The following is a 25422-nucleotide window of genomic DNA, read 5'->3' as shown; positions in this document are numbered from 1 at the left end:
TGACGTTTTTAAAAACTTCGTTTTTTTTCATCACATAAAGTGATGGTGTGTACGGGGCATAACTTTACGCAGCCTATCTCTTACAGAAACGGCGTAAAAGTACTGCGTCGGCCGGGCGTACGTTCGTGAATCGGCGTATCTCCTCATTTAACATATTCTACGCCGACCTCAATGGAAGCCCCACCTAGCGGCCATCCAAAATATTGCAATCTAAGATAGGACGGTGCAAGCCGTCGTATCTTAGATATGTTTAAGCGTATCTCTGTTTGAGCATACGCTTAAACATAAGTCGGCGTAGATTCTGAGTTAGGTCGGCTTATCTACTGATAAGCCGGCCTAACTCTTTCTGAATCTACCTAATTAGGTGCAAGCGGATGCTGGTGACATAATTGACAAACTATGGTCACATGGCGATATTTGGTCCATAACATTGTACAAATAAGGACAGGTACTCGCAAGTGGATGCTGGCAATATCCTTGACCTACTATGGACACATTTGATCAGGGCTTTTTTTCAGGGGGAACTCAGTTCCACCACCTTTGGCTCAGACCCTTTGGTGCCTACTCACCACAATCACTTGTAAACACAGAAGTCTGGTTTCTGTGTTTACAAGTGACAGCTCTGCGCTCTGTGTGTAACCCCCTGAACTCTGCACTCTGTATGTAATGCAATCCTGGAATTTAATGCCCTTTTAAGACCCTTCTACTGTTTGTGAAATCTGAACGGGGTCGTGGTTGAGTTCCTGCACCTATTTTCTGAGAAAAAAGCTCTGCATTTGATCAACAACATTGTCCAAAATATGACCGGGGGGATACATTGGGTGCAAGTGGATGCTGGTGACATCACTGACCTACTATGGCCACATGCCCATATTTGGTCAATGACATCGTCCAAATATGTCCAGTTACTTATATTAGGTGCAAGTGGATGTTGGTGACATCACTGACCTACTATGGACACATTTGATCAATGACATGTCCAAAATATTGCCAGGTGGCAACAGTAAGTGCAAGCAGATGCTGGTGACATCATTGACATACTATGGCCACACGGTCATATTTGGCTCATCATCCCCAAAGAGACGGGGATGCTGGTGACAGCACTTATCTACTATAGCCACATGGCCATATTGACCTACTATTTTGTCGTTAACATTGTCCAAATATGGCCAGGTAGCCACAATAATTACAAACAGATGCTGGTGACATCATTGACCTACTATGGAAAGGTTGACACATTAGGTGTAGGTGGATTCTGGTGACATCACTGACCTAATATGGTCGCACGACCATATTTTGTCAAGGACATTGTCCAAAATATGACCAGGTAGACATATATGGTGCAAGCAGCATTTGGTGACATCATTGACTTGCTATGGCCACAGGGCAATATCTGATCAATGTCCCAAATATGGCAAGGTGGCCACATTTGGTAAAGGCAGATGTTGAAGACAGCATTGACCTGCTATGGCCCCGTTGTAATATTTAGCCAATGTTCTTGTCCAAATTGGGCCAGGTGGCCACATTAGATGTCACCAGCATCCCTGCCCCTTTGTTATGTGTGGCTGCAAGGCACAGAAATCCATGGCTGCAGCTAATTGCACCAGCAGTCTGTCAGTTTTCCTGGAGGAAGCTTGGAAATGTTATACCCTCCCCCCCAGGTTTTTCCATAAATTGTTTTTGTAGACAGTATAGGCCATATTCTGAGAGAAGTTACGATGGAGTATCTCAGGATACTCCATCGTATCTCCCTTTTTTGGCCCGTGTATCTATGCGACTGATTCTTAGAATCATTTTCGCATAGATACACTTAAGATCCGCCATGTGTAAGTCATACACATATCACCATCATAGCCAGCATGACTATCCACATATCACCATTATAGCCAGCAAGACTATCCACATATCAACATTATAGCCAGAAAGACTATCCAGGTATAGCAGGGCGCATGACCTACTCAGCTAATTACTATAGGGTGACCAGACATCCCCAGTTTCCAGGGACCGTCTCCGGATTGAGGACACTGTCCCCGGATTGCAGTGGCATGGGGGGGCATCTGGTACTCTTGCCTCGGGTGCAACATTTAGGGGGGGGCGCAAAATCATTACTGTGCCCCCCAAGTGTGCTGTGTTGCCCCCCCTCCCAGAGACTTCTGTGGTTCAGCTTGTCCCCCACGATCCCTCTGGTGTGGGTGGCCCCCTGTGTGTGTGTGTTCTCACAGAGAGGAGGGGTGGCGCAGACCGTGCGGCCGCTATTGTAGAAGCTCTTGGAAGGGGTTATACTGAGGAGTGGCTGGGTGTCAGGAACAGTACCTGGTGCTGGGGAGAACCCTGCTCTGATGGATTATTATGGAGGCCATGAAGAGGTGAGCAAAATCAACCGATCTACACTGTTCATAAAGGGGGGGGGGAGTAGTGCAGGAATCAGGTAAGTCAGTGTAGTGGTCAGCATAGGAATCAGGTAGATCATTGTAGGAATCAAGTAGGTTAGTGTAGTGGTCAGTGTAGGAATCAGGTAGGTCAGTGTAGTGGTCAGCATAGGAATCAGGTAGATCAGTGGAGGAATCAAGTAGGTTAGTGTAGTGGTCAGTGTAGGAATCAGGTAGGTCAGTGTAGTGGTCTGCATAGGAATCAGGTAGATCAGTGTAGGAATCAAGTAGGTTAGTGCAGTGGTCAGTGTAGGAATCAGGTAGGTCAGTGTAGTGGTCAGCATAGGAATCAGGTAGATCAGTGTAGGAATCAAGTAGGTTAGTGTAGTGGTCAGTGTAGGAATCAGGTAGGTCAGTGTAGTGGTCAGCATAGGAATCAGGTAGATCATTGTAGGAATCAAGTAGGTTAGTGTAGTGGTCAGTGTAGGAATCAGGTAGGTCAGTGCAGGAATCAAGTTGGTCAGTAATACTGTACTAGTGAAGGGGACTCAGGTAGGGTGACCACGTGTCCCAGATTGCCCGGGCCAGTCCCACATTTTGCAGATCTGTCCCGGGCACATTCATTCCAGGACAATACAGTGTATTGAAACGGACACAGCCACCCCCCAGGGCCAATCTGATGCCCCCAAAAAAGGCCGCCACATCACCGCTTTACTCACTGACAGTACTTGTCCTGGCCAGGAATGCCTGAAGGAGCACAATCCTGCCCCCTGCTTGTGATTGGAGAAATCATAAATCCCGCCTTGTGTCCAATCACTGTGCTGTGATTCGCTACAGCACTATCTGATTTTTGGGAAGGGAGGGTGTCCCTGAATGGTAGTTTGGAAATGTGGTCACCCTAGACTCGGGGAGTGCTAAAAGTCTGGCGGGGTGCAAATTTCTTGCCTTGTCCCGGGCGCTGACAACCCACGCTACACCACTGACTGCATATATAATTTGAGGGAAATATGCGTATAAAATAGTTTACCATTTACCAATAAAAATAATATGTCCCCAGACTTCATTTTAAAAAATCTGGTCACCTTAAATGATTAGGCCCAAACAATATCACATGACCAAAGAGGGTGACGTCACCACGCCCCTGGGTCCCCAATACCACAGATTTGAGTGCAGACTATGAAAGAGGAAGGAGCAGCAAGGGACCGCAAGCAAGGTGAGCATAAGAGGGATGGGGGGGGGGTCACAAGCAAAGTGAGACCATGAAAGCGAACGCATTTCCTTAAATTTTCATTCAAGTACATTTATGAGGCTTGCCAATAATTCTTGTAAATATATTCATATCACAGTCATTATTTCCCATCAATCTTCCTCAGTACATTTTTTGGTGAGGCCACCCTTCATTTAATCAGATTATAGTTTCAGCCGAATTTAGTGAGATACAGAAGAGAGGGAAAGGTCACGGTCAATGTAGATATAAATCTCTCGGCGTTCTGCAGTCATTTGCAGTTTGTAGTTTATTTTTCGAGGTCACGGTGTCACAACTCAATCAAACTTTTTTCATAATGAACTTTTGCTGGGCTTCCAGATTAGATTCGACCTCTCTTCTATGCATCCAGAACATAAAATACAAGTCCTTTTTCATTATAGGTGCCTGTGCAGGTTATTACAAGACACATATGGAATGCGAATTGCTCTATCAAACATCTACACCAGTAGGGTCAGAGGTCCGCCATATTTGTGTCAGCGCTTCGCTTTAGGATAGGAGTCCCATAATTACATTGAAGAAAACGTCTCCAATACAAATACCTTTTTGCCTTAGCTCTTCATCCGGCTCATACATCTCTATGATCTGCATTGCTCTCTTTGCATCGTAGAACGGGAACAAGATTTCATTCAGACGAGGATCTCTTTGATGCTACAGGACAAAAAAAAAGCATCATTCAGCAATTTTTGTATGGTATATGTTGTTCCTTTCAATTAAAGTGGAGGTTCACCCGGAAATGACAATTTTTAAGATTAGATTCATGCTCATTTTGTCTAGGGGAATCGGGTAGTTTTTTTTAAATCGAAGCAGTACTTACCGTTTTAGAGAGCGATCTTCTCCGCCGCTTCCGGGTATGGGCTGCGGGAGTGGGCGTTCCTATTTGATTGACAGGCTTCCGACAGGCTTCCGACGGTCGCATACATCGCGTCACAATTTTCCAAAAGTAGCCGAACGTCGGTGCGCAGGTGCCGTATAGAGCCGCATCGACGTTCGGCTTCTTTCGGCTACTCGTGACGCGATAGATGCGACCGTCGGAAGACTGTCAATCAAGAAGGAACGCCCAGTCCCGAAGACCATACTCGGAAGCGGCGGAGAAGATCGCTCTCTAAAACGGTAAGTACTGCTTTGTTTTTGAAAAAAACTACCCGATTCCCCTAGACAAAATGAGCATGAATCTAATCTTAAATTTTTTTTTTAGGGTGAACTCCCGCTTTAACACATTTACAAACCAATGGAACCATTGGCACATTTGCCTATATTTATTAATTTAGAGGTGAAGTCCATCCAAAAATTATATTTTAGGTTTTGGTAGATGGTGGAGAGTTAAAGTCAGGCCTCGTACACACGATAGGTTAAACAGAGGACAACGGTCTGATGGACCGTTTTCATCGGTCAAAACCGATCGCGTGTGGGCCCCATAGGTTATTTAACCATCGGTTAAAAAAAAGCCAACTTGCTTTAAATTTAACCGATTGATTCCTAACCGATGTGAAAAAAACGATCGTTAGTAGGCACAACCATCGGTTAAAAATCAACGCATGCTCAGAATCAAGTCGACGCATGCTTGGAAGCATTGAACTTCGTTTTTTTCAGCACGTCGTTATGTTTTACGTCACCGTGTTCTGACACGATCGGTTTTTAACCTATGGTGTGTAGGCACATCAGACCATCAGTCAGCTTCATCGGTTAACCGATGACAACGGTCCTTTGGACCATTCTCATCGGATGGACTGATCGTGTGTACGCGGCCTCAGTCTACTAGGAGGACATATGTAGGCTGTCATTATTATCCTCTTCTTCTGATATAACTAGTAGCATGGACAACTGACCAAACTTTTTTGGTAGACGGTGGAGAGTTGAGACCCGTACACACCATTGGACTTGTTGACAACAAACCTCCGACGAACCTGTTTTTGTGGACAATCCGACCGCGTGTACGCTCCATCGGACAACATTTTTCACTTTTTCATGGGACAAATGTTCGCTGTGAGAAGAGACATACTTTCCGGCAGCTAATCCGATCGTGTGTACACAAGTCCAAAGTACAAACACGCAAGCTCAGAACCAATGCTTAAGATCAGACAACAACAGCAGAAGTTGCCCAAAGGGTGGCAGTAAAGAGCAGAAAAAACATGTAGTACGTCCGTTACGTCTATTACGTCACTACGTTCGTGTTTGTTGGCTGAAAAAGTCCTGCCGTGTGTATGCATACCAAGTTCACGGACAACGCCCTTCCGACAGAAATCCACGGAAAAGTCAGATGGAAGTACGATCGTGTGAATGAGGCTTAAGAGTCAACCAACTAGGAAGATGTATGTAGGATGTCATTGCTGTTCTCTTCTTTTGATAATACTAGTAGCCCCGACATACATATTCCTAGTTGGTTGATTTTAACTCTCCGCCGTCTACCAAAAAAGTTTGGCCAGTTAACTTTTTTGGTAGACGGTGGAGAGTTAAAAGTCAACCAACTAGGAAGATGTATGTAGGATGTCATTGCTGTTCTCTTCTTCTGATAATACTAGTAGCCTTGCCAACTGGCCAAAGGTTTTTGGTAGACAATTGAGAGTTAAAGTCAACCAACTAGGAGGACATATGTAATCTGTTATTACTGTCCTCTCCTTCTGATAATACTAGTAGCCTGGCCAAGTGGCCAAAGGTTTATGGTAGATGGTGGGGAGCTAAAGTCAGCCTACTAGGAGGACATATGTAGGCTGTCCTCTCATTCTGAAAATATTAGTAGCCTGGCCAAGTGGCCAAACGTTTTTAATAGACAGAGTAATCTACTATTACTCCCCTCTCCTTCTGATAATACTAGTAGCCAGGCCAATTGGCCACAAGTTTATGATAGACGATTTAGAGTTAAAGTCAACCTACTAGGAGGACATATGCAATTTCCTATTACTGTCTTCTTCTTCTGATAATACTAGTAGCCTGGGAAACTGGCCAAAATGTTTAGGTAGAGAGAGAGTTAAAGTCAGCCTACTAGGAGGACATATAAAGGCTGTCATTATTATCCTCTTCTTCTGATATAACTAGTAGCATGGACATACATCTTCCTAGTTGGTTAACTTTAACTCTCCACCATCTACCAAAAAAGTTTGGCCAGTTAACTTTTTTGGTAGACGGTGGAGAGTTAAAGTCAACCTATTAGGAGGACATATGTAATCTATAATTACTGCCCTCTCCTTCTGATAATACTAGTAGCCTGGCCAAGTCGTAAAGGTTTATGGTAGATAGTGGGGAGCTAAAGTCAGCCTACTAGGAGGACATATGTAGGCTGTCCTCTCCTTCTGAAAATATTAGTAGCCTGGCCAACTGGCCAGGCTACTATAATAGACAGAGTAATCTACTATTACTGCCCTCTCCTTCTGATAATACTAGTAGCCAGACCAATTGGCCACAAGTTTATGATAGACGATTTAAAGTTAAAGTCAACCTACTAGGAGGACATATGCAATTTCCTATTACTGTCGTCTTCTTCTTCTGATAATACTAGTAGCCTGGGAAACAGGCCAAAATGTTTAGGTAGAGAGAGAGTTAAAGTCAGCCTACTAGGAGGGCATATAAAGGCTGTCATTATTATCCTCTTCTTCTGATATAACTAGTAGCATGGACATACATCTTCCTAGTTGGTTAACTTTAACTCTCCACCATCTACCAAAAAAGTTTGGCCAGTTAACTTTTTTGGTAGACGGTGGAGAGTTAAAGTCAACCAACTAGGAAGATGTATGTAGGTTGTCATTGCTGTTCTCTTCTTCTGATAATGCTAGTAGCCTCGCCAACTGGCCAAAAGTTTTTGGTAGACGATTGAGAGTTAAAGTCAACCTACTAGGAGGACATATGTAATCTGTAATTACTGTCCTCTCCTTCTGATAATACTAGTAGCCTGGCCAAGTGGCCAAAGGTTTATGGTAGATGGTGGGGAGCTAAAGTCAGCCTACTAGGAGGACATATGTAATCTGTAATTACTGTCCTCTCCTTCTGATAATACTAGTAGCCTGGCCAAGTGGCCACAAGTTTATGATAGACGATTGAGAGTTAAAGTCAACCTACTAGGAGGACATATGTAATCTGTTATTACTGTCCTCTCCTTCTGATAATACTAGTAGCCTGGCCAAGTGGTAAAGGTTTATGGTAGATAGTGGGGAGCTAAAGTCAGCCTACTAGGAGGACATATGTAGGCTGTCCTCTCATTCTGAAAATATTAGTAGCCTGGCCAACTGGCCAAACGTTTTTAATAGACAGAGTAATCTACTATTACTGCCTTCTCCTTCTGATAGTACTAGTAGCCAGACCAATTGGCCACAAGTTTATGATAGACGATTTAAAGTTAAAGTCAACCTACTGGGAGGACATATGCAATTTCCTATTACTGTCTTCTTCTGATAATACTAGTAGCCTGGGAAACTGGCCAAAATGTTTAGGTAGAGAGAGAGTTAAAGTCAACCTACTAGGAGGACATATAAAGGCTGTCATTATTATCCTCTTCTTCTGATATAACTAGTAGCATGGACATACATCTTTCTAGTTGGTTAACTTTAACTATTCACCATCTACCAAAAAAGTTTGGCCAGTTAACTTTTTTGGTAGACGGTGGAGAGTTAAAGTCAACCAACTAGGAAGATGTATGTAGGCTGTCATTGCTGTTATCTTCTTCTGATAATACTAGTAGCCTCGCCAACTGGCCAAAAGTTTTTGGTAGACGATTGAGAGTGAAAGTCAACCTACTAGGAGGACATATGTAATCTGTAATTACTGTCCTCTCCTTCTGATAATACTAGTAGCTTGGCCAAACTTTTTTAATAGACAGAGTAATCTGCTATTACTGCCCTCTCCTTCTGATAATACTAGTAGCCTGGCCAAGTGGACACAAGTTTATGATAGACGATTGAGAGTTAAAGTCAACCTACTAGGAGGACATATGTAATCTGTTATTACTGTCCTCTCCTTCCGATAATACTAGTAGCCTGGCCAAGTGGTAAAGGTTTATGGTAGATGGTGGGGAGCTAAAGTCAGCCTACTAGGAGGACATATGTAGGCTGTCCTCTCATTCTGAAAATATTAGTAGCCTTGCCAAGTGGCCAAACGTTTTTAATAGACAGAGTAATCTACTATTACTCCCCTCTCCTTCTGATAATACTAGTAGCCAGACCAATTGGCCACAAGTTTATGATAGACGATTTAAAGTTAAAGTCAACCTACTAGGAGGACATATGCAATTTGCTATTACTGTCTTCTTCTTCTTCTGATAATACTAGTAGCCTGGGAAACTGGCCAAAATGTTTAGGTAGAGAGAGAGTTAAAGTCAACCTACTAGGAGGACATATAAAGGCTGTCATTATTATCCTCTTCTTCTGATATAACTAGTAGCATGGACATACATCTTCATAGTTGGTTAACTTTAACTCTCCACCATCTACCAAAAAAGTTTGGCCAGTTAACTTTTTTGGTAGACGGTGGAGAGTTAAAGTCAACCAACTAGGAAGATGTATGTAGGCTGTCATTGCTGTTCTTTTCTTCTGATAATACTAGTAGCCTCGCCAACTGGCCAAAAGTTTTTGGTAGACGATTGGGAGTGAAAGTCAACCTACTAGGCGGACATATGTAATCTGTTATTACTATCTTCTCCTTCTGATAATATTAGTAGCCTGGGAAACTGGCCAAACTTTTTAGGTAGACAGTTAAAGTCAGCCTACTACCGTAGAAAGACATATGGAGGCTGTCATTGCTATGCTCGTCTTCTAATAATACTAGTAGTCTGGCCAACTGTACAAAAGTTTTTGGTAGATGGTGGAGAGGTAAAGTCAGCCTACAAGGAGGATGTATGTAGGCTGTCAATACTGTCCTATACTTCTGGTAATACTAGTAGCCTTGTCAACTTGTCTAAATGCGGGTTTCCTTGCATGTGATTGGGTATTCTTTGCAATGTGAAGCTTCGCCTCATTCACTAAGCTTTGGATCAACTGCACTTTGAACAGTCCAACTGTACTTTCAAAGTTCACTGTCTATTTGCCTCTTTTACTAACACGAAATCAGCTAAAGCAGCCCCAAGGGTGGCACCATCCGAATAGAACTTCCCCTTTATAGTGCCGTTGTACGTGTTGTACGTCACCGCGCTTTTCTAGAGCATTTTGCATTTGCATTTCGAAACGTCGCCTTTTGTAACTATGTGATTAAAGTTCTTGGACCCATTTCTTAAGATCTTGGTGTGCTGGTGAAATTCTTTCTTCACAATCACACAAGAAGATCCAAATCACATGAGAAGCCCCTAAGAGGTCCCCCTTCCACACCAGAGTCTCCCCGTCACATCAAAGCCTTGCCCTCCCTGGCACATCAGAGCCCCCTTTCAAATACAGGACAAGTTGCCCGGGCATTGGGTAAAATCTAATAGGGGGCTGGATGAGGCCTGTGGGCCTGACCGCTGCCCTATACCCTAATCTTGTACCCCAGATAAAATGTGCAATGCTTGATTTTCACATCATTATGAAATATCATAAAAAACTTCATGCATTTTTTTTTTGTGTTTTATAATATTTGTGGGTTTTTTTTTACACTTTTTTAGGTCATATTGTTCTTCATTTCTTAGTAATAACTTGTTGTTTTCTTGCTGGCTTTACACAAAGCCCAGGCAGACTGGGTGATCATCAATCAAGCCTGGAAGTGGCATATGCAGCATTTGAACGTCTTTTTTCAACTGCAGGATTCACTGATTAGTCGTACCAGCCGCGTCTCTCCTACAACAACAAATGAACTGAGAGTGGATCTGTGCTTAATGACCTATATCTCGCTGCTTGTTGCCTTGGCGCCTGTGTGCGGCTTTGTCAGGCTGGAGGAAAACACACAAAACTGCCGGGGCTTCTTTATACGTGTTTGTATGGGAAAAACTTTGAAATGCCCTCTGGATAAATAAAATAAAATAACATCAATATTAGGTTTATTATAGGGTGGTTGTATACTAAAGGCACAATGGTTGTTATTTTAGCAAGGGAATTTGCACTTTGCAAATAAATTGCCCCCCTAGTGAAATAAGGTGAAGGTCTGCTGACTTCCATCATCCAATCACGGGCAAGCAAAATTACGTTTATTTTCCTGGCACATCATTGCAAAGTGAATTTTCACCACTTCACCAAGAGAAAATTCTCATGCTAAGTGCAAAGTTTGCAGACCTACCTTCTGAACCATACCAGGCCACATGCCCTCAACATACAGTAGGGAGGGCACCTTGACGGGGGGGGGGGGGCTCCTTGCAAAACACCTTGTCCCCAAGAGACAATGGCCCGGATTCACAAAGCACTTACGCTGACGTATCTCGAGATACGCTGTGTAAGTGTAAATGTGCGCCGTCGTATCAATGCGCCGTGCCCATAAACTGAGATACGCCTGAAAATAGGCTTCATCCGACCAACGTAACTTTCCTACACCGTCGTAGCGTGGGCGCATATTTACACTGGGCGCATTTTCCGCTCCCATTGATTTTCGATGCACATATGCAAATGAGGGAGATACGCCGATTCACGAACGTAGTTGCGCTCGGCACATAATATACGCGGTTTAAGTCGTACGTCCGGCGTAAAGTTATTCCCCATATAGGAGGCGCAACTCATGCAAAGGTATGGACCAGGGAACGCAAGCAGTCGTATCTGTTGTCGTTTACGTTGTACGTGAATATGACTAGACGTAGGTTACGTTCACGTCGTAGGCAGTGATTCGACGTATCCTAGGCAGTTGTTTCGACGTGATTCTGAGCATGACTGGAGTCGGACCACTTGGCCTTCAGGAGAAAGATTAAAACCCATGTCTTCTGAGGTCAAGGGGTTCCTTACCCATGGAATGGATACAGCGCCCAGAGGCGATTCAGTTCGCATGTGTTGCGCTTTACAAGTCTCTCACTCACTCACTCACTCATGAGCACTGGGATGCGGCCACGGGACGGCGCATGCGCCGTACGTTATTCGTTTCTTTATGACTCCCAGTCCATCATTTACATGGGTTCACGCCTCATTAGTATGGCTCACGCCCACTTCCACCTACGCTGGCTTACGCCGAGGAAGCCCAGCGTATCTTTAACAGCGAGTGGGAGCGAGTGCTTTGTGAATCAAGTGCTCGCCTCTGTGCGCTGCGCCGGCGTAGTGTATATTCGATACGCTACGCCGGCATAAATATGCGCCGAGGTATGTGAATCCGGGCCTATGTTCTCTTCCCCACAACCCCGACCTGATGCTTGTTGGGGTGTGTGGGTGGGATTTTTAGAATCTGGATTAATTTGGCTATTCGGCCATTTACCGGTCTCTGTGTTGGTGGAGACCCTTAACCACTTGCCGGACGCACAGACATTTACGTCGGCAGAATGGTACGGACAGGCAAATGGGCATACAGGTAATGCCGCCGTCAGACTTTTTCCATTGGAAATTCCGATCGTGTTTACGCGGCATTAGAGGAATTAAAAGAAAAGTATGGGTATTTTTTTTATTCATAGTTACCTAGGTGAATGCAGCATCGGTCCATCACATTGTAGATCTGTTTTTGGATGGACTTACCCTTCATTTTTTTGGCAAAGGGAGCAGAGAGGGGGCAGAAATCACACCAGGCTTTGGATTGAGGAAGTACACATTATAGAGAAGCCATTCTCAACCAGGGCTCTGTGGAAGCCCGGGGTTCCTCAAGAGGTTCCAAGGGGTTCCTTCAGCTTTGGCTGATTGACCTCCTATTTGATGGTGTCTACATAGTTTGTTAGAGATTTTGCGTTGCTGATTGGTTGCTGTATTATTGGTTAGGCTATAATATTGATTTTGCTGTTTTTTTTTTAGATTTGGAAAAAAATTAAGCCCAAATGGTTTACTGAACCAGCAGCCTCTGTCTGGCAGCACTAATCTCCAACACCTGGAATGGAAAGGGTTGAAGTGGCTCCATTTCTCGTGGGCTAAATAAGAGCACGTTAATTGATGCCCCCTCCAGGCAAATAGCCTTTATATAGCGGTTTTCTATATTGTGATATGCAATGTAAAGTTCCTCAGTGATCTTCTCGGTCAGCTGGGGTATCCCATAGGATCATTAAAGTTGTGTCCGTGTTTTGTTTTTGGATGCCAAGTCTACAGAAAGTAACTTTAGATTAAGCTAAAAAAAATATATATATATATATATATATATACTGTATATATATATATATATATATATATATATATATAGGGATCTTGGCATCAATTTCCTTTGATTGCCTAACCCAGTGGTCTCCAAATTGTGGCCCGTGGGCCGGATGTGGCTGTTTGCTTACCTTTATCTGACCCTTGGGGCACCACTCAGGCACTAATCCTTCCACTATCACCAACGATGAAGCCCCATTCCTCCCACTGACACCAACATTGGGGCACTATTTCTTCTGCAGACACTAATGAGGGGGCACTATTTCTTCCACTGACACTAATGATGAGACATTAATTCCTCCCACTGACACCAATGATGGGGCACTATTCCTCCCACTGACAGAAATGATGGGGCACTATTCCTTACACTATCACCAATGATGAAGCCCCATTCCTCCCACTGACACCAACATTGGGACACTATTTCTTCCACTGACACCAACATTGGGACACTATTTCTTCCACTGACACCAATGATGAGGCAATATTCCTCCCACTGACAGCAATGATTAGGCATTAATTCCTCCCACCAATACCAATGATGGGGCACTATTTCTCCAACTGATACCAATGATGGATCACTCTTTCTTCTACTGACACCAATATTGAGGCATTAATTCCTCCCACTGGCACCAACAATGGGGCACTATTCCTCCCACTGACACCAATGATAGGGCACTATTTCTCCCACTGACTACAATAATGAGGCACTATTACTTTTACTGACACCAATGATGAGGCATTAATTCCTCCTACTGACACCAATGATGGGGCACTATTCCTCCCACTGATACCAATGATGGGGGCAATATTCCTGCCACTGACACCGATGGGACACTATTCCTCCCACTGATACCAGTGATGGGGCACTATTCCTGCCGCTGACACCAATGATGCATACCTCCCAACCGTCCCGGATTTCGCGGTAATGTCAGTGCTATTGTCTTGCGATTTCGCGCACCCCCGCTCAACAACTCTGATCCGCGGACCCCCCCGCTCAACAACTTTGAAACTTTGATGATCCGCAGAACCCCCCCTCCCGCTCAACAACTCTGATCCGTGAACCCCTCCCGCTCAACAACTTTGATCTGCGGATCCCCCCCCCCGCTTAACTACTTTGATCTGTGTCCCCCCCCCCCCCGCTCAACAACTCCTTGTTGTTTGTTTGGGGGGTATGCTCATTTGTCCCTCATTCTGAAGTTGAAAAGTTGGGAGGTATGAATGATGGGACACTATTCCTCCCACTAACACCAATGACAGGCACTGTACCTCTCACTGATATCAATGATGAGGCACTATTCCTTCCACTAACAACAATTATAGGACACTATTCTGCTCACGGACACCATTCATGGGGCACTATTCCTCACACTAACACCAATGATGGGGGACTATTCCTCCAAATGATACCAATGATGGGGCACAACTCCTCCTCCTCCTGACCACGGTGCTATGTAATTTTTACTCCCACTGGCCACCAGGTCTAAGACAGGGCATGTTCTACTCTTACTGGCTACAGTCCGGCTCCCCTAAAGTCTGTCTTCAGAAAGTTTGGCGACCCCTGGCATAGACCATGGATGGCAGGTCATCGGCAAATCAAGGACAGCGGTCAGATGATTGGACGATGGATTGGATGATTGGAGGGCACATGCAAAGGAAGGATGGAAGAGCCAGCCATGGCACAAAGACTGGTAGAGAAGTTAATGTATGAAAAAAGCTTACTTGATTTAGAAAGCTCACTAATTGGTCTACCGTCAAACAATCCGATTTTTCTCCATTGCTGAAAAGAAATGAATTAGGAAAACGTTAAGTCTTCGGAAAACAAATATCTCTCATCAATAACGTCATTGACTTATGAACAGAACGCCATTCAGAGAAACAATAATCAATTCGTGAAACTGACCGCTATTAATAATGACGCATTCATACGTTTAATTCTGCCGTCATCAAGACCAATGCAGAACCCATAATGTACTTACCCAAGCCTCCACTCCTGCAGGCACCCTCCAGGCTTTAATACCAGTCTCCGCAGCCTCTGATCCAGTGGTTGCAGGTCCTCTGATGCCAGCAAGACCCACTCAGAACCTGTCCTCCACTCCTGAAACCTCCTCTGCTAGACCGGTCCCTGTAGCCTATTCCCTCCTACTATCCAGCAGTCGTAGGTCCTCTGATGCCATCAAGACCAACACAGAACTCATATTTTACGTACCCAATCCTCTGCTAGACTGGTCCCAGCAGGCGCTTCTCACTTATGATTAAAGCGGGGGTTCACCCTAAAAAAAAAAAAAAAAAATTCTACCATGTCATCCAGCATACTAGCGCGAGCTACAGTATGCCTTTATTTTATTTTTTTTGCGCCGTACTCACAGTTTAATCCGTTAGTTAAGTTTCAGACTCCCCGCGAGGAGTAGGCGTTCCTATGCAGAGGGGAACATGATTGACGGCCGGCTATGGCGCGTCACGCTTCCCGAAAATAGCCGAAATAGGACTTGGCTCTTCACGGCGCCTGTGCAGTCAGCTCCTAGTCTGTGCGCAGGCGCCGTATAGCGCCGTGAAGAGCCGAGTCCTACTCCGGCTATTTTCGGGAAGCGTGACGCGCCATAGCCGGCCGTCAATCATGTTGGCCTCTGCATAGGAACGCCCATTCCCCGCGGGGAGTCTGAAACTTAACTACGGGATTAAACTGTGAGTACGGCGCAAAAAAATAAAATAAAGGTATACTGTAGCTCACGCTAGTATGCTGGATTTTATGGTAGAAACTTGTTTTTTAGGGTGAACCACCGCTTTAAGTAGTCCAAGGTTCTGTAACATTGTGAGACCAATGGAGAACCCATGCTTTGCTTACCCAATCCTCCACTCCAACCTACTCCGCAGGTTCCTCTGCTAGACTGGTCCACATGCAGGCTTTTCTCCCCAAGAATAAAGTGGAATACTTACAGTAAACCCCCCTATCATTCTCAGCCAAGGAAGCTGCCATATTTGCCTCTGTTTAATCTACAACTGCCATGATACTGCACATGTGATCAGTTATGGCACCAGCCATTGGATGGTTTGACAGTTTGGTTGAGAGCACAACCAATGGGAGTGTTACATTTCCGGCACGTGCCATAAATGAAACTGTTTTATGGATGGGTTTACTTCCGCTTTAAAGAAAGAAAGGGATTGTCAGCACTCAGGATGACATCCCAAAAAATAGTACCGTATTTATCGCGGTATAACGCGCTCCTGCGTATACCGTGCACCCCTAAAGTTGCCCCGAATCCTGTGTAAAAAAAGTTTTTTTTGTACTTACAGTTTTGGTGTCTTGCGCGGCGTCCATCGGCGGCCTCGTCGGGTCCGTTGTCCGTCTGCGGCTTCGGGTGTCCTCTTCGTCGGGTCTGGCGTCCTTCTGTGGCTTCGGGTGTCCTCTTCGTCGGGTCCGGCGTCCGTCTGCGACTTCGGGTGTCCTCTTTGTCGGGTCCGGCGTCCTTCTGCGGCGTCCTCCCCGCTCGTTTCCCGCGCCGAGTTTGGATACTGCGCCGACATATACAGAGCGCAGTACACTCGTGTATTGTCGGCAATGCTCGGCTACTCTCGCGCTGACGTCCTGTACATCCAGGACGTCAGCGCGGGAGGAGCCGAGACTGCCCGACAATACACAAGTGTACTGCGCTCGGTATATGTCGGCGCAGTATTCAAACTCGGCGCGGAAAAGCGGGTATCGGCTTATACCGCGCGCCCACGATTTTGCCCTGATTTTCAGGGCAAAAAAGTGCGCGGTATACGCCGATAAACACGGTATTCCCTTATTGAAAAGACGCGTCCAATGCTGCAAAAACAGCCTACGAGTTTCGGACATTAGTCCTTAGTCATGGCTAAGGACTAACATCTGTATTCTCTGGATGTCATCCTGAGTGCCAACCATCCCCTTAGTTCCAGGGTCTCAAACTGGCAGCCCTCCAGCTGTTGCAAAACTACCAAGTCCCATGAGGCATTGCAAGGCTGACAGTTACAAGCATGACTCCCACAGGCAGAGGCATGATGGGACTTGTAGCTGCGCAACAGCTGGAGGACCGCCATTTTGAGACCCCTGTCTTAGTTGTTCTGGCACATTTGAGGTGTCGGCAGCCTCAAGGTCTGAGCACCGGGTGGAGCTGTTATGTAGGAAGGTTGTAGAGCCTACACACCTGTGTTCCCAAGGTGGAATACTTACCTTATGTCTGGCCTCAGCAGGCTTTCCCTATCCACTAATAAGCCCTGCAATGTAAGTGATGAGGAAAACACAGCCAGCTAGGAAGGAGATGGCCACTTCACAATGTCAACTTGTCCAGGCTTCCCCGAGACAAGCGGCGGCAAGAGCAATGCAGGGGAAGCAGGCTTCTTAAAAGAAAAGTGCATGTACTGTTATTTTTCTGTAGCACTCCACAACACACAGTGATGCATTGCCATGCTTGTGGTGTGCTACAACGCATGTCTGTTGGCAAGGGGAGTTGAGGTGTCAATAAGAATGAATGATCCTGCAGCACCGCAACGCACAACCTGCGCATTCTTGTGCATTATGATAACATGCATGTTACCAGTGACCCAGTGTGAACGCGTACCTGATACCCCGGCCATGGCTATGGCAGTTTGCTTTTCCTATGCTAATCATTATGCAATCATTAACGCACAGGAGGAACGCTTTACCTGCTCTGCTAACCAAAGTAGCACCACATACAGTACATAAAATACCAATAAAAGACAAAGGGGTCTGTTTATAAAACATTTGTTGCACGAAGGTCAAAAGCATTTATGGAAGCTGAACGAGTAGTCACCATAACATTTCTAAGTGATTAATTCCTGTATCATCAGCTCCATCTAGTGGCCAAAATGAGCTATAGTGTTCTAATTTAGGCATTTTGGAATACTATACCCCATTCTGGCCACTAGATGGAGCTGATGATCTAGGCATTGATCTCTTGCACAGAAAGCTCTCTTATTCCTCCTGTATTGAATTCTATTATATATGTACTATCCACCCTCATGTTGTATAGTGCTATTGGCACTATATAAATCCTGTATAATAATAATAATAATAATAATAATAATAATAATAATGTGTCATGGATATGCAATAAAGTCTGGCAGCTTACCTGTTTCCATCTGCTCATTAGAGGCCTGACTCTGTTCTGGTTCCCTTTTTATCACTTCTTCTTCATGTATGGCCCCACCCAGGCCATCCCAGGAAGTCTATATTAACTGTTGCACTACAGGTCTGCAGTGCTGTTCAACAGTGTTGTTTGCTTAAGTTCCTGCAGTGTGCCACGATTACCTTCCTGTGTACCGTTTTTGGCTCGTCCCTGACTTCTCCTGTTTGCCTGTGCCCTTGACCTTTTGCCTGTCCCTCGGTTACCCTTGTCTGCCTGTTGCCCTGACCTCGACTTACCCATCACTACCATTTGTCCTGCTTGCTGCTTCCCCTCTCTCTCTGCGGAGCGTGACCTAGGGTAAAAACAAAGAAAGGCTCACCACGTGGGCGGGATGGCCACTAAAAGCAATACCCAATCTGACAATTGATGGCACAGTGGCTGCATTTGATGGGTCACACAGCGCAGTCACTATCACCTATTTTCATTCACTTTCTTTTTCTGGCCAGGACAGACTTCAGGTGACCGCAGCAGTGCCCTCTAGGTTTATAGCACCAATAGTGCGAGAGCTTCTCCATTTCAAAGCTGGGTCTTAGCCCTGGGTGATCTTGGGTTCACGCTTCCGCTCTGATAGCAGCAGTTGGCTATGGGGTTCACTACCCTATGGTGCATCCCTGACCCCAACGGGGGGTGCACTTGTCACCTGGCCACAGGTGACCTGACATAATGTCAGAAGCATTTTTGAACAAAATGTCACAGTACACTTTCTCAGAGATTAAACCCTGTATCATTAGCTCCATCCAGTGGCAAAAAGGCGGCATTGTCGTCATCGTCTCAATTCAGAAAACAATATCAGAGGCATATGACAGCGTCCCAGAACTAGCTGTCCATGCTGTAGCCGTCACTGGGTAAAGGGTTAACTAGAACTAAACAGGAGGGGAGAACAGAGGAAGTAACCAAAATCACAAGTTGTAGGGGGTAGAAACTGCCACTAGATGTTAGCATACTACCAAAAAAATTTTTTCCTAATGCAGTTCAATACGACATAGAAAAATACATTAAAGTATGGCATGACGGTGATATTTCATTCAGCCAGCAATGCTTCTGACATTTGTGCAACAAATGTTCCATAAACAGACCCCAAAGTATATAGAGTTCTCAGATTCTGGATCAACTTGCTGGTGGCGCTGTGCTTCCCACAGCGGGAAGGTTGTAGTTCAATTGTCCACCAGCGGGTGTCTCCCAGCAGCCAGCATCAGGTGGAGACTGATTATTGGGATCTGGAACTATGGATTTTAAGGGGAACCCCCACTCCGAAAAAAACGGCGTGGGGTCCACCCAAAATCCATACCAGACCCTTATCCAAGCACCAGCCCAGCTGGTCAGGAAAGGGGTTGGGACAAGCGAGCGCCCCCCCCCCTCCTGAGCCGTACAAGGCCGCATGCCCTCAACATGGGGGGTGGGTGCTTTGGGGCAGGGGGGGGCCTACACCCCCCACCCCAAAGCACCTTGCCCCCATGTTGGTGAGGACAAGGGCCCCTTCCCGACAACCCTGGCCGTTGGTTGTTGGGGTCTGCGGGGGGCTTATTGGGAGACACCCGCTGGTGGACACCGGAACTACAACCTTCCACTCTGGTAAGCAGAGCGCCACCAGCAGGTGATCCAGGTCCTGACAACAGTTCTATACCAGGATAAAAGGATCCAACTTACATTGTTTTGAAAAGCTCTTCTATGTCAGTTCGAGGACAAATCTTCTGTGTAAGCTCATAAAATTTATCGAATGTAAAAGTCGAGTGTTCGATGTCCTCATTCTGCAAAACAGAAAGAAATGAAAAACTCACTTCACCAGAAAAGATTTTGGGGCAGATCCACAAAAGTATTACGCCGGCGTATCTCTTGATACGCCGCGTAATTTCAAATTTTGCGCTTCGTATCTTTGTTTTGTATCTTCAAAACAAGATACGACGGCATCTCGGCTAGATCCGACAGGCGTACATCTTAGCTGCAATTTTTCTGCGGCCGCTAGGTGGCGTTTCCGTCGAATTCCGCGTCGAGTATGCAAATTAGCTAGTTACGGTGATCCACGAACGTACGTCCGGCCGGCGCATTTTTTTACGTCGTTTGCGTTCGGCTTTTTCCGGCGTATAGTTAAAGCTACTGTTATGAGGCATACTCAATGTTAAGTATTGCCGTCGTTCCCGCGTAGAAATTTGAAATTTTTACGTCGTTTGCGTAAGTCGTTCGCGAATAGGGATTTGCGTGGAAAGACGTCACCGTCGGAAGCATTGGCTTGTTCCGGGTTAATTTCGAGCATGCGCCGTCCGTGGGGGTATCCCAGTGCGCATGCTCGAAATTAACCCGGAACAAGCCAATGCTTCCGACGGTGACGTCATTCTACGCAAATCCCTAAAAAAAAACGTTGTTTACATCGGGTCACGACGTATTTACATAAAACACGCCCCCATCACAGAGATTTGAATGGCCCGCCCTTACGCCACCAAAAATACACTACGCTGCCGTAACTTACGGCGCAAATTCTTTGAGGATTCGAAAAAAAAAAAGTTACGGCGGCGTAGTGTATCTTAGGTACGCTGCGCCCGTCGTATTATTGTGCGCAGGTACGTGGATCTGCCCCTTTATTTTTTGGTTTAGAATGAATTCCTAGAAATAGATTCCGTTGTTCCCCTCGGCTGGCGAGGAGCAGCGGGGAATTCTGTACTTTACTTTCTATTGGACAGATGCAGAGGGATAGTATGACCGACCAACTTCTTAAATTTTTTTTTTATCTCCCGCAAAAATACGGCGCCCGGCAAATCGGAGAAGACATAGGCCTACCGCCAGAAAAATACGCACCTTTCCACTCGGAAAACCTAATTCTTTCAGCGCTTGAAAGATGCCTTTTTCCGTCCTTCCTGATGCAAATGTCCGTGTGATACTGGGGGGGAGGGGAAAGATAAGAGATGTTACAGGATGCATGCTAAGGGATAGTTCATATAGCATAGAAGATGAATGAACACATAAAATTATAGTGTTTCTCTGCCTCCTTGTAAAGCCCTTCATTAGTTCTCTACCTCTCCCCCCCCCCCCCCCACTTCCGTTTGTTTAGAGCAAACAGTGCATGTTAACCACTTAAAGACCGAGCCTCTTTTTCAGACTTGGTGTTTACAAGTAAAAAACACTTTTTTTTCCTAGAAAATTACTTAGAACCCCCAAACATTATACATTTTTTTTTCTAACACCCTAGAGAATAAAATGGCGGTCATTGCAATACTTTTTGTCACACCGTATTTGCGCAGCGGTCTTACAAGCTTTTCAGGAACTGCAGTTCCCATCATGCCTAGACCAGGGGTCTCCAAACTTTTACTCTTCAGTTGTTCAGGAACTACAGTTCCCATCATGTTTGGACCAGGGGTCTCCAAACTTTGACCCTCCAGTTGTTCAGGAACTACAGTTCCCATCATGCCTAGACCAGGGGTCTCCAAACTTTGGCCCTTCAGTTGTTCAGGAACTACAGTTCCCATCATGCCTAGACCATGGGTCTCCAAACTTTGGCCCTCCAGTTGTTCAGGAACTACAGTTCCCATCATGCCTAGACCAGGGGTCTCCAAACTTTGGCCCTCCAGTTGTTCAGGAACTACAGTTCCCATCATGCCTAGACCAGGGGTCTCCAAACTTTGGCCCTCCAGTTGTTCAGGAACTACAGTTCCCATCATGCCTAGACCAGGGGTCTCCAAACTTTGGCCCTCCAGTTGTTCAGGAACTACAGTTCCCATCATGTTTAGACCATGGGTCTCCAAACTTTGGCCCTCCAGTTGTTCAGGAACTACAGTTCCCATCATGCCTAGACCAGGGGTCTCCAAACTTTGGCCCTCCAGTTGTTCAGGAACTACAGTTCCCATCATGCCTAGACCAGGGGTCTCCAAACTTTGGTCTCCAGTTGTTCAGGAACTACAGTTCCCATCATGCTTTGACCAGGGGTCTCCAAACTTTGGCCCTCCAGTTGTTCAGGAACTACAGTTCCCATCATGCCTTGACCAGGGGTCTCCAAACTTGGCCTTTCAGTTGTTCAGGAACTACAGTTCCCATCATGCCTAGACCAGGGGTCTCCAAACTTTGGCCCTCCAGGGGTCTCTAAACTTTGGCCCTTCAGTTGTTCAGGAACTACAGTTCCTATCATGCCTAGACCAGGGGTCTCCAAACTTTGGCCCTCCAGTTGTTCAGGAACTACAGTTCCCATCATGCCTAGACCAGGGGTCTCCAAACTTTGTCCCTCCAGTTGTTCAGGAACTACAGTTCCCATCATGCCTAGACCAGGGGTCTCCAAACTTTGACCCTCCAGTTGTTCAGGAACTACAGTTCCCATCATGCCTAGATCAGGGGTCTCCAAACTTTTGCCCTTCAGTTGTTCAGGAACTACAGTTCCCATCATGCCTAGACCAGGGGTCTCCAAACTTTTACTCTTCAGTTGTTCAGGAACTACAGTTCCCATCATGCCTAGACCAGGGGTCTCTAAACTTTGGCCCTCCAGTTGTTCAGGAACTACAGTTCCCATCATGTTTAGACCAGGGGTCTCCAAACTTTGGCCCTCCAGTTGTTCAGGAACTACAGTTCCCATCATGCCTAGACCAGTGGTCTCTAAACTTTGGCCCTCCAGTTGTTCAGGAACTACAGTTCCCATCATGCCTAGACCAAGGGTCTCCAAACTTTGGCCCTTCAGTTGTTCAGGAACTACCAGTTCCCATCATGCCTAGACCAGGGGTCTCCAAACTGTGGCCCTTCAGTTGTTCAGGAACTACAGTTCCCATCATGCCTAGACCAGGGGTCTCCAAACTTTGGCCCTCCAGTTGTTCAGGAACTACAGTTCCCATCATGTTTAGATCAGGGGTCTCCAAACATTTACTCTTCAGTTGTTCAGGAACTACAGTTCCCATCATGCCTAGACCAGGGGTCTCCAAACTTTGGCCCTCCAGTTGTTCAGGAACTACAGTCCCCATCATGCCTTGACCAGGGGTCTCTAAACTTTGGCCCTCCAGTTGTTCAGGAACAACAGTTCCCATCATGCCTAGACCAGGGGTCTCCAAACTTTGGCCCTCCAGTTGTTCAGGAACTACAGTTCCCATCATGCCTAGTCCAGGGGTCTCCAAACTTTGACCCTCCAGTTGTTCAGGAACTACAGTTCCCATCATGCCTAGTCCAGGGGTCTCCAAACTTTGACTCTTCAGTTGTTCAGGAACTACAGTTCCCATCATGCCTAGATCAGAGGTCTCCAAACTTTGGCCCTTCAGTTGTTCAGGAACTACAGTTCCCATCATGCCTTGACCAGGGGTCTCCAAACTTTTGCCCTCCAGTTATTCAGGAACTACAGTTCCCATCATGCCTAGACCAGGGGTCTCCAAACTTTGACCCTCCAGTTGTTCAGGAACTACAGTTCCCATCATGCCTAGATCAGGGGTCTCCAAACTTTGGCCCTCCAGTTGTTCAGGAACTACAGTTCCCATCATGCCTAGTCATAGGCAACTAATGTTTGTCGGAGGGATCTGGCCGGCAAGTCAATGGTCTGGAAACAGAAGCTACCCATGCAATGTCTGCCCCCGACCCGCTGAATTCACGTCTTACCTTCGAACTGGGATTTTTCCATTGATGTTGGTGAGGAACATAAGTTTCATCCAGCTGAAAAAAAAATCATATATTATAAAATACACATATAATGTAATATAACAAATGGCTGCATTTTTATTTTCTTTAATTATTATTAATAAGCACTCATATGTGAAAAGGGATATAATTGTGTGTATGGTTCTGTGCAAATAGTGGGCAACATTTTACATAATTAGGCTATTTTCTTCCCAGGTCAAATGTTATTAATTTATAAAGAATAGCGTGAATCAGGAAAATACTGCATTATGGCCACTAGATGGAGCTGATTATCATAGGAAAAAAAAATCTAATTTACTATGATCATCAAATTGATATATTAGTCATAATGCAGGCTTTTCCTGAATCTATTATAAATTATTAAATTTCTATTGTATCAATTTATAAGTTGTATAACAAAGTCCATACCCTTTATCTACAGCAGGGGTCTCCAAACTTTCTAAACAAAGGGCTGGTTTACTGTCCTTCAGATTTGAGGGAGCCGGACTGTGGCCATTGGGAGTAGAAAGGGTCCCGACATCATTGAGAGAAAAATAATGCCCCATTGTCCGTCTTAAGCCCCTTTCACACTTATGCGACTTCAAAGTCGTGCGATCTTACCGCGAATTTGCCACGATTCGCGGTCACGATTTTAACAAGACAGTCATCAACTGTGGATCCGACTTTGCCACCAAAACTTGAAGTACGACTTTAATGAGCAGGGACGCGACTTTGATCCCCCAATAATTAGGGGGAAACTCCACGCCAATTTTTAAAAAACGGCATGGGTTCCCCCTTTATGAGCATACCGGGCCCTTAGGTCTGGTATGGATTTTAAGGGGAACCCCCACTCTGAAAAAACGGCGTGGGGTCCACCCAAAATCCATACCAGACCCTTATCTGAGCACCAGCCCAGCCGGTCAGGAAAGGGGGTGGGGACAAGCGAGCGCCCCCCCTCCTGAGCCGTACAAGGCCGCATGCCCTCAACATGGGGGGGTGGGTGCTTTGCGCTGTTGGATCGGCGCGGGGACGCGCCTGATTTAAATTGTAGCCGCCCCCTAGCCGCGGAATTTTAATTCCACCAGGGGATTTACGATACGCCGCCGCAAGTTTTGAGGTAAGTGCTTTCTGAATACAGCACTAGCCTCTAAAATTTGCGCCGGCGGATCATAAATCAGATAGATTATGTGGATCTAAAGATCTGCTAACCAATCTGAATCTACCCCCAGGTCTCCACACATCTCAGGAGGGATTTTGGTCTCCACTCTTCTTTACAGATCTTCTCTAAATCCTTAAGGTTTCTTGGCTGTCACTTGGAAACTCGAAGTTTCAGTTCCCTCCATAAATTGTCTACGGGATTAAGGTCTGGAGACTGGCTAGGCCACTCCATGACCCTACAGTGCTTCTTCTTGAGCCACTCCTTTGTTGCCTTGATGGTATGTTTTGGGTCATTGTCATGCTGGAAGACCCACCCTGACCCATCTTCAGTTTTCTGGATAAGGGAAGGAGGTTTTTAATCCAAGATGGCCCCATCCAAGTATCTGCCTTCAGCAAAGGCATATGTACTGCGACCCGGCCCCATGCTCCAGGGGGGCCCGTGCAGCCCACAGTACACCTGGATAGGAGGGTGGAGGCATGTAGAGGAACCGATCCCTCCATGTAGCCGCTGAATGCCCGCTTCTCCTCCTCCAGTAGACATTCTGCAGCTGCAGGAGAGAAATAGAGGGTATCGATTCCTGTTCATTTCTTCTGTGCAGCTGAGGCTTCAAGGAAAGAGACTGAGGAATCTGTTCTCAGACCCTTTCTCTGTCTCAAAAATCAGACATCAGGGGGTCAGTTTAGACCCTGGATATTTCACCAAAGCCCCCAACGGGGTCCTTAAAAATATGTCAGAAATATTTTTTTTAAAT

The 25422-nt window shown here is 45.7% G+C and overlaps 1 protein-coding gene across 4 annotated transcripts in view; it reads right to left on the bottom strand.

Moving 5' to 3' along the window:
• The window catches only part of PLCB4 (phospholipase C beta 4), a 477241-nt gene that overhangs the window by 135486 nt on the left and 316333 nt on the right, over positions 1-25422 (bottom strand). For all 4 annotated transcript variants that reach the window (XM_040351702.1, XM_040351705.1, XM_040351703.1 and 1 more), the window contains 5 exons: positions 23495-23548; positions 20732-20813; positions 19589-19689; positions 14496-14553; positions 4176-4284 (listed from right to left, as the gene is read on the bottom strand). In XM_040351702.1, the coding sequence (XP_040207636.1) occupies positions 4176-4284; positions 14496-14553; positions 19589-19689; positions 20732-20813; positions 23495-23548 (404 nt within the window). The remainder of the gene's footprint in view (positions 1-4175; positions 4285-14495; positions 14554-19588; positions 19690-20731; positions 20814-23494; positions 23549-25422) is intronic.

Source organism: Rana temporaria, chromosome 4 (assembly GCF_905171775.1).
Source record: "Rana temporaria chromosome 4, aRanTem1.1, whole genome shotgun sequence".
Taxonomy (NCBI): Eukaryota; Metazoa; Chordata; class Amphibia; order Anura; family Ranidae; genus Rana; species Rana temporaria.
Note: the sequence above shows the minus strand (reverse complement) of the source record. Positions and strands in the feature narration are given on the sequence as shown.